This window comes from Pristis pectinata, chromosome 2, assembly GCF_009764475.1.
Source record: "Pristis pectinata isolate sPriPec2 chromosome 2, sPriPec2.1.pri, whole genome shotgun sequence".
In the NCBI taxonomy this organism is placed as follows: domain Eukaryota; kingdom Metazoa; phylum Chordata; class Chondrichthyes; order Rhinopristiformes; family Pristidae; genus Pristis; species Pristis pectinata.
In genome coordinates this window covers 142434388-142449932 of record NC_067406.1, presented here as the reverse complement: position 1 = coordinate 142449932, position 15545 = coordinate 142434388, and the positions used below count along the sequence as shown (strand labels likewise).

Below are 15545 nucleotides of genomic sequence, written 5' to 3'. Positions count from 1 at the left end.
ACTAACATGCTCTTACAGTACGAAGTAAGGTGCTGGGCAAGGGGAAGCTAAGAACTTAATGTCAGGAATTTCTTAGCACAATTATGAAAAGTTCTACCGAGTTGGTGTAGGGAGGCTGGTACAGAGAGGAGCAGTGGTTGGATGGAGGAGCTGAGTTCTGTATCCTGGTTAACAAGCCTGATATTGATCCAGAATGAAACTATTCTGTCGCAGTAAGCCTCAAACCCAGACTGAGTTGAATGAAGCTTAAAACGCCATGGCAAAGAGTTATACAGCCTTGGATGTCACTACCAGCCTGGGTCAGGGATGTCCCTCCCTTGCTAAATGATGGCACTTGATCTACAGTCAATTTCTTTCAGTGTCACTGATTTGTGTGAGATCGCCTTGGGCTGTTCTTGGCAGTCAGCTCCTGTTCCGTGTGACTCCAGGAGTGAAGCCAAATCTCCAGCCTGTCACTAGAAGTCTCAAGGATGGCTTGACTCAGCCTGGGAATGTAGAGAGTTCACGGGAAATGGAAAAGAACAAAGTTTGCTACTGAACAGGATGATGAAATGCCCTATTCAAGGCTGGGACAGACCATGTATCTCCCTGCTGCAGGGACGAAGCCATTAATGAGGAGAACACGGCAGTATTGAAATCAATCTCCTGATTTCAATACTCTCTCCCCAGCCTGTATTTTTTGGGAGCTAATGTGTTTACAGGAGCCCTTACTCGATCCATCTTCAACCAAAGAGGGCGGGAAATTGGCTACATTCTCTGTTGCATGGGGTGTATTTCCTGCATCATGTTGGTGAATGATATGAGCTCAGGTCACCAAGCCCTGCTTCCACAAGGTGGGACATCTGGCACCTTGGCTTGGATTAACTGCATGAAGCAAGGAACAGATCTCCTGGCACTCATTCTTCCTAAAGAGACAGTGGAAGTTGCAACCTTAGATATCGGTGGCTTGTCTCATGAGACTGAGTAGTCCGATCCAATATCGGCATGGATCTATGGCGGAGTACGTTATTGGACAGCTGAGAAGCCGTCGCTTCTGTAAGTTCTTTTATCTTTCAAACTGTTGGAACTGATTCCTGCCACAGATCTTGACTGCCCTGCTAGGCCAGGCACGGTAGTGCAGTGGTTAGCATAACGCTATTACAGCGCCAGCAACCCGGGTTCAGTTCCAGCCGCTGTCTGTAAGGAGTTTGTACGTTCTCCCCGTGTCTGTGTGGGTTTCCTCCGGGTGCTCTGGTTTCCTCCCACATTCCAAAGACATACGGGTTAGGAAGTTGTGGGCATGCTATGTTGGCACCGGAAGCGTGGCGACACTTGCGGGCTGCTCCAGAACACTCTACGCAAAAGATGCATTTCACTGTGTGTTTCGATGTACATGTGACTGATAAAGAAATCTTTTATCTTATCTTATTTAAAACATCAATGAGGATCCATTCTGAATGCCTCCACATCTGTTTTACGTGCACCTTTCTAACAAAGCTCGGTGCTTCGTGCTGTACTTGATTCCTCCCCATGAAACGTGTCCTGAACCATGTTCTTGGGTTGGCCTCACTAGGAATTGTTGACACAGTGGAGCCTCACAGTTCAATGCTGACCTCAGGCACTGGCTGCGTGGAGGTTGCACGTTCTCTCTGCGACCGCACGGGTTTCCCCCGGCCGCTGGTTCCCTCCTAAATCCCAGGGACGCATGGGTCGGTCAGTTAATTGGCCACAGTAAATTACCCCTAGTGTGTAGTTGGGTGAGTGGCAGAACCTAGGGGAGGGTTGAAGGGCCCGTTTCAGTGCTGTATAACTTTGACCTCTATCAGTAGGGCTGTCATGTTTGGTAAATTTCCCCTTTGAAGAAACTTTGCAATGGTGGTGCTCTCTTGTCATTTGGTAGTGAGTCTACAATACAGGCAACACTGGTGGAGGCTGGCTGCTTAACCTTAACTCTTGTGCATGCCCATGTTTCCCTGCCATGAGGAGAGGGCTAATCATACAAGGTTTGAACACTGGCCTTTCGGTCTTGGTGGTGAGCTTGGACGTTTCTCGTTAGTCTACTGAAGATGATAGCAGCTTTTCCAACGCTATTGTCAAACAATCTTCATCCTCAGAAAGGTTGGGGATCGAGGTAGCTAACCTTTTACCCCGCTGCATAACCTAAATGGTTCTTGTTAAGGACGATTAATGGACTCTCTGAAACTCTTGTCGCTTAGGTCAACTACTTTCTTCTTGGTGAGCAGCTATTTGTAGAATTAACACAATAAGTACTAGCGTTAAGGGTGGAAAGTCATCCCTGCTGTTACCGAGCAAGAATAACCCACATTTCAATGTCACTTATCGCTTCCCACAGCACATTCCAGTTGGTGCAACACAGGTAGGGCGGAGATACAGATAACATAGAGTTCAATCTGTGCACAGCAAGCTCCCACGAAGAGCAGTGAACTAAATTGCCATTGAAGCAGCAGGTCAGGCAGCATCTGTAGAAAGACAAACAAGAGTATTTACAGCAGTTACTGTTTTTATTTCAGATTTCCAGCATCTGCAGCATCTTTTTTGATTTTTCTACCAAATTGCCGTTCTTTTTAGCCACTGGTTAAGGAATAAATCTTTGTTGAAAGACCAGGGGAGACTCCTGCACTTCCTCAGACAGGATGTCTTCATCCACCTGACAGGGAAAGTGAGGCCTCGCTTTAAAAAGCTGGCACCTCGATCTGCACAGTGTTCCCTCAGTACCATGGAAGTGTCAGCCTGAATCTGTGCGTTGAAGCCCTGGAGTGGGGCTTGAACCCACAACCTTCTGATTCAGAGATCTGAGTCATGGCAGTGCTGCACTGATGGGAATTTTCAGGGAAGTGTTCTCATTCCTCACAACTTTGGAGGAGCTTAGGCCGGGGTAGCTCCAAGGAAAGGAAGGTCAGCTGCAAATCTAGTGGCTTCACCACCATTAGATGTAAACTGAGTCCCTCAGCCAGGCCCCCACCTTCAACATCCTGGGGGTCACCACTGACCAGAAGCTCAACTGGACCAGCCACATAAATCCATTGACAGTCGGAGCAGGTCAGAGGCTGGGGATCATGCAGCGGTGACCCAAGACCTTTTCACCATCTACAAGGCACAAGTCAGGAGCAAGATGGGACACTCTCCACCTGCCTGGGTTAGTGCAGCTGCAACAGTCCTCGCCACCACCCAGGACAAAGCAGCCCACTTGATTGGCACCCCATCCACCATCGTAAACACCCCCTCCCTCCAGCACCAGCGCACAGAGGCAGCGGTGTGCACCGTCTACTGCAGTTACGTGCGCAAGGTGACTCCTGCCAAATCCACCACCTCCATCACCGAGAAGAACGAGGGCTGCAGACACAGGGGAACCCCACCCCCTGCAGGTTCCCCTCCTAGTCGCACACCATCCTGACTTGGAAATATACCTCTCTCCTTCCTCATCACTGGGTCTAACTCCTGGAGCTCCCTACCCAACAACACCATGGGAGCACCTTCATCAGAGGGCAGCTCACCCCCTCCTTCTCAAAGGCAGTTAGGGATGGGTAATCACTGCAGGTACTACCCACGTCCTGGAAGCTAATAAAGAAAAGATTCTGTCGGGTGAGTGGGGAGAAGGCAGGGTGCTACTCCCCCTGAGGTGAGCCTCACCTAGAATCACAGGGAGCGAAGCCAGCGCTAACCTGCGGTTTGGCCTCACCAGCCTCTCGTTCCTTGCTCCTTCGCATCCTACTGGTGGGTCTCTTCCTCCCACGGCCGTTTGTCTTTACACTTCCTCGTTCAGAGTCGTAGAGTCATACAGCACGGAAGCAGGCCCTTTGGCCCAACTCGTCCATGCCGACCAAGATGCCCCTTCCAAGCTTGTCCCATTTGCCCGTGTTTGGCCCTTATCCCTTTCCTATCCATGTACCTGTCCAAATGTCTTTTAAATGTTGTTAATGTACCTGCCTCAACCACTTCCTCTGGCAGCTCGTTCCATATACTCACCACCCTCTGGGTGAAAAAGTTGCCCCTCAGGTTCCTATTAAATCTTAAAACTATGCCCTCCAGTTCTTGATTCCCCAACTCTATGAAAGAGACTGAGTGCATCCACCCTATCGATGCCCCTTGTGATTTTATTCACCTCTATAAAATCATCCCTCAGTCTCCTACGCTTCAAGAAATTAAGTAGGACCTAGCCTGCCCGACCTCTCCCTATAACCCAGTCCTTCGAGTCCTGGCAACGTCCTCGTAAATCTTTTCTTTCCAACTTAATGATGTCATTCCTATAACAGGGTGACCAAAGCTGTACACAGTGCTCCAAGTGCGGCCTCACTAATGTCCTGTACAACTGCAACATAATGTCCCAACTCCTGTACTCAATGCTCTGACTGATGAAGGTCAGCGTGCCAAAAGCCTGCTTCACCGCCTTGTCTTCCCGTGACACCACTTTCAGGGAACTATGAACTATGTTTAATGCAACAACTGTGATATGGATTCTGTTTGCTCTGTTTTTGCAGAAAGGGGCTGGCTATCACCTCGACCTGTTCTGGGTGGCCATCCTCATGGCCATCTGCTCATTCATGGGGTTGCCCTGGTATGTTGCAGCCACAGTCATCTCCATCGCGCACATTGACAGCTTGAAGATGGAGACCGAGACTTCAGCGCCCGGGGAACTGCCCAAGTTCTTGGGGGTCAGGTAGATAACATCTCCTTCTGTGCTGTGTGGGGAGGCTGGATTTGTGCATGGTATGTGTGATGCAATCTGACTAACTCCCAGCAAGAACAGAGAAGATCAGAGAACAGGGAGACCAGTCAGCACCTTGAGTCTACACCACTATTCAGTAAGGTCACCTCCGACCCTCCACCTCACCCCACCTTCTTCCCCAATCCCCATGTCCCTCTTCCCTAAAGGTGATCCCTTCTTCCAAAGCACAGCCCTCACTGGAGACATAGAAACAGAATGGAAACAGGCCTTTTGGTCCTTTGATGCCAACCAAGATGCCCTATCCAAGCCAGTCCCATTTACTAACACTTGCCCCATAATCTTTCCAATCCATTGACCTATCCAACTGTCTTTTAAAAGCTGTTATTGTACCTGCCTCAACCACTTCCTCTGGCAGCTCGTTCCATATACCCACCACCCTCTGTGTAAAAATGTTGCCCCTCAAATTCCTATTAAATCTTTCCCCTCTCACCTTAAACCTATGCCCTCTAGTTCTTGATTCCCCAACCCTGGGAAAAAGACTGTGTGCATTCACCCTATCGATGCCCCTCATGAATTTATACACCTCTATAAGATCACCTCTCCTGTGCTCTGAGGAAAGAAGTCCTAGCCTGTCCAACCTCTCCCTATAACTCAGTCCCTCGAGTCCTGGCAACATCCTCGTAAATCTCTTCTGCACTCTTTCCAGTTTAATAACAGCTTTCCTTAAGCAGGGCGACCAAAACTGAACACAATATTCCAAGTGCGGCCTCACCAGCATCCTGTACAACCACATCATGACCTCCCGACTTTTATACTCAGTGCCCTGACTGATGAAGGCCAGCGTGCCAAAAGCCTTCTTCACCACCCTGTCTACCTGTGATGCCACTGTCAGGGAAACACACACCTGAACTCCAAGGTCCCTCTGTTCTACAACACTCCCCAGGGTCCTACCATTCACTGTGAAAGTCCTACTTGGATTGACTTTCCAAAATGCAACACCTCACATTTATCCGAATTAAACTCCATTAGTGAGGTAGGACCTTGGAGAGAGTGGATCAGGAAATAACTGTTAGAACAATCATTAATGGTTTCAGGACAGGTTCCTTTAGCTTTTATTAACATGGAACAAACTCAAGGAAGTTATGCTAAACATTTATAAATCACCTCAGCTGCAGCAAAGTGTCCAAGGCACCTCGGTGCAGGGTCACTGAGGGTGTGCTGCACTGTCAAAGGTGCCGTGTCACAGGCAGATATAAAAAATCACAAGAGGTTTGAAGAAGAGAACGGGAGTTCTCCAACACTTACCCTTCAAACAAGATCATGAAACAGATAAAAACTCATCAAGATCAAACATTCTGTAAATGACTGTGAACCTCCACAGTCCCTCTAACTCTTGCCTGGCATTCTGTGACTGTGATGAATGTGTGGACTGCCAGGTCTAACGAGAGGTGGAGAGTTCTTTCAGCACCATTACTTGGCTGTTTGGATCCCATGAAGTTTTTGTGCTGATCCCAAAGCATTCTGGAGCCAATTACAGTGCTCTGAAATGTTCCGGTGGTGATGTACCACAGCCAGCTCGCACAGGGCAGTGGGATGACCAGGGCAGTGGGATGACCGGGACAGTGAGGTTATGGGGGCAGTGAGGTGACCAGCAGCCCAGCTGTGTTCATGATGTTTGTGAGGAGACTAGGGACAGCTCTTGACCTGGTGCCAGGACCATCCACAGCCATCTGGGAGAAGGGATGGGCTCTCAGTTTAACACCTCCGGTGAGAGGACCGTTCCTCTGACTGTGCAGCACTCCCTCATATGGCAGGTGAGTGTCGGGGGGAATTTTGTACCCAGATCTCTGACCTTGTCACCAGCGACAGTACGTCTCACCAAAACTCCAGAGTCACGAGCTGTCGGAGGGGGATGCTCGGTGAACCAGACAGCCACAGTTCCTGTTTTGTAAAATTCTGCGTATTTTAGGTCGACTTCCCTGTTGAGCTGTTGTTTTGGTTTGTATCCAGGGAACAGCGAGTGACTGGCGTTTTTGTCTTCCTTCTGACTGGCGTATCTGTCTTCATGGCCCCCATTCTAAAGGTACCTCATTTAAGCATTTATTAATAAAAAATCATGCTTTTGAGTGTTGTAATTGAGGGCCCAGTTCTACACTACTGGCACATTGTGTGTCCCTTGTCAGCTCTCTGTCGATGTTTCGTTTTCCTGAGTCCACTGGCAGAGGAACACCATCTAACCCACAGCGTGTCTCGTGATCTCAACTCAAAATTAGTTACAGGAGCTAGGCACTCACACACACACACGCACGCACGCACGCACGCACGCACACACATGCGCACACACACACGCACAGGGTCACACACACATATGCAGTCACACACGCAGTCACATACACAAACACACACATGCACAGTCACATATACACACATATGCGCACACTTAGTTTCTCACATGCACACAGTCTCACACACGTGCATGCATACAGTCAGACACATGTGCACACAATCTCATACACAGTCACTCTCAAACACATGCACACACATGCGCACAATCACTGTCAGTCACTCACATAGTCTCACAGACATACACACGATCACACACTCACAGACACACACACACAATCACACACACACTGACACACACACTCACAAACACACACACACACACACACACTCTCACACACACACAATGACACACTCAGACACAAACTGTGTGAACTGCTACTTTATACCAAGTTTCACTGCTACAGCACACTTCTGCCTCCTTGTGGCAGTTGTGTGCCAGTGCCTCTATTGAATAAAGTGACTTGTGCTGTTTGTTGAGACTTACCTTATCCTCAAAGTATTACGATTATTTATTTTCACATTGAGAGTCAGCATGGACCTGCCCCAGCTGATGGGTTAAAGTGAACCATGAGGTTTGGGACTCTCTCCCACTGACCACAGGTCAAACTGTGACAGAGAGGCTGTCCATGTATTTCCAAAACCCTGAGGGTGTTGTGTCGGGGATGAGGATGGTCCTGGCTGGGGGTGAGGGTGATGATGGTGAGTTGTACCTCGTGCCCCAGAGGTTCTGGTAGGAGATGGTCAGGTGGACTGATCTGTCCAGCACTCCTGGTGAAGCTCAGTTCCCCTACCCCCACCCACACAGTGTTCTTTATTATAATTATAGAAAAAGGAATTCGAATTTTCAAGATGATAGCTGATTGTTTGAGGATAAACATTTAACCCAAACATCAGGAAAATCTCCCTCAGTTCCATGGGATTTTTTTGTGTACGGCTGAGAGAGTGTTTGGAGCCTCAGTTCAAAACGATTGACACCATCCACAGGAGGTGCTGCCTCAAGAAGGCAGCATCCATCATCAAAGATCCCCATCATCCGGGCCATGCCATCTTCTCACAGCTCCCATCGGGCAGGAGGTACAGAAGCCTGAAGTCCCACACCACCAGGTTCAGGAACAGCTACTTCCCTTCAACCATTCGGTTCTTGAACCAACCTGCACAGCCCTAACCCTACCTCAGCAATGGAACCCTACGGACCACCTCTTGCACTACTGTGGACTTACCTTCTGTTGTGTTTTTGGTTTTTTTTGCACTCAGGTCTTGCTTTTGCACAGTCTTTTTTACACTGTTGGGTATAATTATATGTATAAGTTATATTCTGTGTGTTGTCTTTACCTACGTGCCTGTGATGCTGCTGCAAGCACATTTTTCATTGTACCTGTACCTCACCGTACTTGCACACATGACAATATACTCGACTTGACTTGACCTGACAGAAAGTACAGCACTCCTTCGGCACTGCACCGGAGCGGTTATACCCCACCCTGTGTCTCATTGACGTCTTTCTTGCTTCTAGTTCATCCCAATGCCGGTACTTTATGGAGTATTTCTGTACATGGGTGTCGCTTCCCTGAATGGTGTGCAGGTGAGTGGCCACAGCTCCCAGTTCATGGTATTCCAGGGAAACTGCCTGGTGACTATTGGCCCATACAATGATTGCCAAGGTTAGTTTGAATATCTGCAGAGAGAATATAATCAAAGGGACTTCTCCCTGAAACTCCGGACAACTTCAACCACCCACAGCCAACTAACAGAGTCATAGAGTTAAAGAGTTATACAGCACGGAAGCAGGCCCTTCAGCCCAACTCGTCCATGCCGACCAAGTTGCCTACCTGAGCTAGTCCCATTTGCCTGCGTTTGGCCCATATCCCTCTAAACCTTCCCTATCCATGAACCTGTCCAAATGTATTTTAAATGCTGTAATTGTACCCACCTCTACCACTTCCTCTGGCAGCTCGTTCCACACACCCACCACCCTCTGTGTGCAAAAGTTGCCCCTCAGGTCCCCTTTAAATCTTTCCCCTCTCACCCTAAACCTGTGCCCCCTAGTTTTACACTCCTCTACCCTGGGAAAAAGACCGTGTCCGTCCACTTTATCTATGCCCCTCATGATTGTATAAACCTCCATAAGGTCATTCCTCAGCCTCCTTCGCTCCGGGGAAAACAGCCCCAGCCTGTCCAGCCTCTCCTTATAACTCAAGCCCTCCGGTCCCAGCAACATCCTCATGAATCTCTTCTGCCCCCTCTCCAGCGTAATCATGTAGCAAAGTTACCTATTGTTAGAAAGTTGGCCAAACTGTTTCATAAGTTTCAACACTGCCCTGCAAACTCTCACTGGTGTGACTGCCGCTGATTAGTGGCATTGTACATCTCAGAGGACAACAGAGCACAGGAGAAGGCCATTCAGTCCATCTTTCTGTGCCAGCTCTCTGAATACTGTCCACTTTCCCCTTTGGATGTCTCCGTTTCCAGCTCCATTTGATTGGTATTATTGAATTGTAAATTGGTGGGGGTTTGGTAACCCACCCAACCTTTTCAGCTAGTGATCCAGAGACATGTATTCAAACCCCCTCTTGTGGCTAGGGGAGTTTAATTAATTTAAAAAAACAGTTCCATCATTTAACCGGAAGGCTCATCAGAATGGGACGGTGTCCAAGCTGTTGGGTGATTGAGGCTGTGTGTTGAGTTCTTTACCCCCCACAGCTGAGTGAAACAGAAGGCCCCAGCCGTGGTTGGTTCAACGTTCTTCCGATGGAAGAGTGTTTGGTCCCACTGATCCACTGTTGGAGGATCTCAGCCCTGCTTCTCCCTGTTTCCCCAAGAACAGCCACTGTCCCACAGTCAGGTGGCTGAGTGGTGCCTCACCTGGACATCAGTGTCTAACTCACGTAGGCTTGTAGGATTGACTTTACAAGTTCGTATCTCTCTACACTTCATTGTCTTCCCCTCACATGTCTCTGCTTTCTTTAATCAAATATCCAGTGTGATTATACACTGTTTTTATTTATAGGACCATAGGACACTACAGCACAGAAAACAGGCCATTCGGCCCTTCTAGTCTGTGCCAAAACTTTATTCCGCTAGTCCCATTGACCTGCACCCAGTCCATAACCCTCCAGACCTCTCCTGTCCATGTATCTATCCAATCTATTCTTAAAACTTAAGAGTGAGCCCTCATTTACCACGTCAGATGGCAGCTCATTCCACACTCCCACGACTCTCTGAGTGAAGAAGTTCCCCCTGATGTTCCCCCTAAACCTTTCCCCCTTCACCCTAAAGCCATGTCCTCTCGTACTTATCTCTCCTAATCTAGGTGGAAAGAGCCTACTCGTATTTATACCCCTCATAATTTTGTAAACCTCTATCAAATCTCCCCTCATTCTTCTACGCTCCAAGGAATAAAGTCCTAACCTCATTCATCATCCCTTCACATTTGTAACATGGTCTACCTGTAACGCATACTCCAATCGGTAATCTCTCCTGTACGTAAGCTCTTTTAGCATCAATGGGTTAGGTCTGGGAGTAGCGGGTCAGTAAGTGCAGTGTAGTTTGTAGATGGTGCGCTGGTGGTGGGTGGACTGAGTATTTGTGGGGGGTGGATGGGGTGCCAATAGAGTGGGTTACTTTGTTCTGGCTGGCATCGAACTTCTGCACTCCCCCAGACAAGTGGGACGTACTCCATCACACCCCGACGTACCTTGTAGATGGGGAAGGGCCTCGGGGTGTCAGGAGGTGAGGATTCCGTGAGTGTTGAGGCTGAGGGAGTGGTGGATTGAGGTTAAAGGTTCTGCTTTACCGTTTCAGTTCATGGACCGGTTGAAGTTGCTGCTGATGCCTCCAAAGCACCAACCGGACTTCATCTACCTGCGTCACGTCCCCCTGCGCCGAGTCCACCTCTTCACCTTCATCCAGGTGATCTGCCTCACCATGTTGTGGGTCTTGAAGTCAACTGTGGCCGCCATCATCTTTCCAGTCATGGTAGGTTGTCTCACGTCTTTGTATAGCTCGATCCTGGCCTCCAGTGCTGTCTGTGTGGAGCTTGTACGTTCTCCCTGTGACCGCGTGGGTTTCCCTGGGTGCTCTGGTTTCCGGGGTCGGTGGGTTAATTGCACACTGTAAACAGGAATGGTGTTATGTGGGAGGCGTTGATGGGGACGTGGGGAGACAAGGTTACAGGGAAAATTAGTGAGGAATGGGATTGTTCTATGAGCCAGCAAAGACCCAGAGGGTTGAATGGCCTCCCTCTGTATTGTAATAAGTAAGGTTTTCCCTGAGACTTCCATCTCCTAATCACGGCCCTCCCCACAAATGGAAATGCCCACATGTCAAACCCGGTCAAACGCAGTGGTGATCTGTTCAACCCTCATCCCTCCCTGGGCACCTCTCCGGGTACAACGTATGTACGAGCAGATGGATCAGGAGCAGAAGAAGGCCACTCCGTCCCTTGAGCCTTGCGGTCTCAGGCAGAGCAGTTACCAAGATGGGAATCAGATACAATCACTGTGTTTAAGAGACATTCAAACAGATACATAAATAGACAAGGCATGGAAGGACACGGACCTGGTATGGGCAAGTGGGATCAGTGTGGATGGGCAAAAAGGTCAGCATGGAGGTGGTGGACCGAAGGTCCTGTTCCTGTACTGTGTGGCTCTATGACTATGAGTCAGGAGGTCATGGGTTCGAGACCCATCCCAGGGTCTTCAGCACAAAAATTTCCGCTGAGAACTGGAGGGGCACTGCTGTGGTATCTCGGAGGAGATGTTGACCTGCCCCTTCATGTGGATGTAACAGACTCCATGGTCTAGACTCAAAGAAGAGTAGGGGAGTTCTACCTGGCCAGTACTCATTAACGTCACTGCAACAGATCACCACATTGTCTGCAAATTCAAAGTACTTAGAGTGGATGTGAAGGGTGCTATAGAAAAGCAGGTCTACATGAGGGAGGTGAAGGGTGGGAGGACCCTCATGGAGGGGAAACACCAGCAGAGACCAGTTGGTCTGCTGGTGAGCCCTGAGTTGTAAACACTGTCTACTGGTTCAATGTGGTCTTCAATGACCGGTGGACGGGAGGTCTTCCTCTCTGCAATAGAACTTGCCCTAGAATTTCCTGGTATGTCAGCTCATTTCCCTCTGTGGACCTGCTACCCGTCCAGTCCTGGGAGTCTGGGCAGAGTCTGCGGTTCGTAGGGCTTCGACTTTGGAATGACCCACGCTCCATCCATGTGGACAAACTTCAGGTTATCGACCCAAAGTGCAGCACAGGAGACCTGGGATCAAGGGGTGGGGGGGGGGGGGGGGGGGCCATTCAGCCCCTGAAGCCTGCTTCAGCCAGTCATTGGATCCCCTAACTGACCTGCATGGTCCCACATTTGCCCCCCTTGTCTCCATGTCTTAGCTCCCTTCCCCAATAAAAACGTGTGGATCTCAGTTTTGAGATTTCCAGCTCTTTGGAGAAGGGGATTCTGGATTCCCCTCATCCTCGGTGTGAGAAAGAACATTCTGACATCACCCTGGGCTCTATTACCTTGAGTGGTGGACTCCCCCCCCCCCCATCAGAGGAGATTCTCTCTCTCTCTCTCTTTCTTTCTCTCTCCCTCTCTCTCCTCTCCTCCCCTCTCTCCCTCTCCCTTCTCCCCTTTCTTTCCACTCTCTCTCTGTCCCCTTCACTTCACTCTCTACAATCATATCGATAGACACTTAGATATTTATTTATTAGTCGCATGTACATCGAAACACACAGTGAAATGTGTCTTTTTGCACTACTGAGAATGTGCTGGGGGCAGCCCACAAGTGTCGCCACGCTTCCAACGCCGACATAACGTGCCCACAACTTCCTAACCCGTACGTCTTTAGAATGTGGGAGGAAACCGGAGCACCCGGAGGAAACCCACGCAGACACGGGGAGAACGTACAAACTCCTCACAGACAGCGGCCGGAATTGAACCCGGGTCTCTGGCGCTGTAATAGCGTGACGCTAACCGCTACACTGTCTCCTTGGTGTCTACAGATCCTGGCGCTGGTAGCTGTAAGGAAAGCGATGGACTACATCTTCACCCAACATGACCTCAGTTTCCTGGACGATGTTATCCCGGAGAAAGACAAGAAGAAGAAGGAGGATGACAAGAAGAAAAAGAAGACGACAAGTGCAGACAGTGACAATGAAGATGTAAGGAATGGGCCAAGTAATCCAGTAACTGGGTGTTAACCTAAACCTCTGGGTCCAACCAGCTGAAACCCACAGCTAATAAATGGAAATATATATTTCTCACTTTAGGCAGTAACCCCGCAGAAGAGGATTTCAGGTTCTTCCATGACAGAGGCCTTTCAGCCCATCATGCTGTTCACAGGCTATCCCATCAGACCTGCTTTTTCTCTATTTTTTTCCTTTACAAGTTGTTACCAGTTCCCTTGAGAAAGTTCCTACTAAACATGTCCCACCTGCCCCTTAAGTGTGCCCATTCTGGAAGACTTGGAAACTGACCCAGGGAAGTGATCTGTGGCCAAGGGCTGTGTTACCAGTGCTGTCTTACTGCAGTGATGTTGATTGCAGTTTATTTTAAGAGGACACTTTTTAGTGGAGAGGGTTCATATTGACACTCTAGCCTGGGAGAATTCCAGATCCCTACTCCCAGTTCTCAGCCTTTCTGAGGTCACCGCTGAACAGCCAGGATCTAAATTTTAATGCCTCTTTTGTTCAGGGCTCACCTCAATCAATTATTCCAAAATCATCTTCCATTCTCATGACACAAATGTATTGGCCTCGCAATGTTGTCACTCTGAACTGTTTTCTATCCAGGAACAAAAATCCAACCCTATCTAAGATCTGATCATCCCTCCCCGTTAGCACCAGTTGGAATCAACACAGCCAAGTATGTTATAAATAATTGATTTGGAATTTGCTGGTTATTAGCCACTGCCTTTGTCTGTGGCTGCAAGGGACAGGAAGACTGAGGCTACATTTAATTGTGTTTCCATGACTCGGGGAGGAAACTCTCCATGTGTCTGGGTCCTTGTGGCAGTTAAATGCAGTTCCCTGTAAAACCGATCCATGTCGATATCATGGTCGCTCCAGTTGACATGGGTCATTGTGGATACTGGGGTCGCTCCATAGTTAGCAATTAACTATGAGGAGGAGGAGCAGTCAAATGGCTCGCAATGAGCCCAATTGTTTTTCCAACATAGAAGTCTGTCCGATCACGTTTGCATTATGACAGTTATATTTGTCGTTGCAGTAAAAATGCTTCATTCTCCTCAGCTTGGACAGTTAGGGTTCCCAGCTCTAACTCAACATGTTCCTGGAGGTTCCATCACATGACCACTGACCACCGTCATGCCATAGGTCACTTGACATGTCCGTCCTCCCAGTGGCCCGCCTTCTCCCCGTCAGTTGGAAAGCAAACAAACTGTTAACTTCTGAACTGGGTGCTTCGGATATGGAAGACAAACAGTTCATTTTCCGTCCATGTTATAAGCAACAGACAGCATTGTTTAAAGAAGACTTTACTTATTGCCCTTTCCATGTCTCTGCTCAGAGGCCAAGAGATTATTTAAATGCTAGTAAACTCCAGGCCAAGGTTGGAAACTCTGTTGGGACTCTTGCTGAGGCTCTGTTGTGTGGGAGAGAGTTTAGGGCTGGCCCAGGTCATCTCTCTCTCCCCTTTACCTCCTCTCTCTTCTGGTCTGGCCTTCTCCCTGCCTGAAGCCAAGACTCCACCGTGAGGAGATGTGTAGAAGGCTGCTTGTCAACCATTGGTGAACGGTTCAGTTGTTATCATTGCTCATCAAGACAGAGGCTGCGATATCAAAACACCAAGTGGTGTGTAGTTGTCCGACAACCAATGGATGTACACTAAAGAGTTCAGGTGCTTCACCAGGTTGGATCCCAGCATAGCCAATCCCAGACCCAGTTACAGCGATCCTAATGGTTGCATTAATACCAGACAGATTTCACTATTTACGTAACTTGTTTGTTGGGAGTAGTTTTTTAGTGTGTTGCTGTTGTTTTGTTTAACATGCCTTCTGAAATGTTTTTCAGTACTGAGTTATGTTTCTGCTCCTTTGTGAACATAATCCGTGGGAAATGTTGTTATCCTCTGACCCAGACGGACTGTGATGCTGCCACATGTCATGAGTTGTCTGTGTAACCCTCAATGCCATGTAACTGCCCTGGTGCCACATGCCTGTGTCATGCCTCTTCCTGCCAGTATCTGTAAACCTCCCCACCTGTCCTTCAGGGGGGTGTGTGTGTGTGAGAGAGAAAGAGTGTCTGTGTTTGAAAGACAGAGAGGAGAGAGTGTGTGTGTGAGAGAGACAGAGAGAGTGTGTGTGAGACAGAGAGTGTGTGTGTGTGTGAGACAGAGAGTGTGTGTGTGTGTGTGTGAGACAGAGAGAGTGTGTGTGTGAGAGAAAGAGTGTGTGTGTGAGACAGAGAGAATGTGTGTGAGACAGAGAGTGTGTGAGACAGAGAGAATGTGTGTGAGACAGAGTGTGTGTGTGTGTGAGACAGAGAGAGTGTGTGTGTGAGAGAAAGAGTGTG

General features: G+C 48.7%; 1 protein-coding gene across 1 annotated transcript in view; it reads left to right on the top strand.

Moving 5' to 3' along the window:
* Positions 1 to 15545, top strand: part of LOC127584373 (electrogenic sodium bicarbonate cotransporter 1-like) — a 182221-nt gene that overhangs the window by 149440 nt on the left and 17236 nt on the right. Inside the window, exons 19-23 of the mRNA XM_052041132.1 lie at positions 4479 to 4657; positions 6677 to 6749; positions 8526 to 8594; positions 10814 to 10987; positions 13017 to 13175. Of these exons, the coding sequence (XP_051897092.1) occupies positions 4479 to 4657; positions 6677 to 6749; positions 8526 to 8594; positions 10814 to 10987; positions 13017 to 13175 (654 nt within the window). The remainder of the gene's footprint in view (positions 1 to 4478; positions 4658 to 6676; positions 6750 to 8525; positions 8595 to 10813; positions 10988 to 13016; positions 13176 to 15545) is intronic.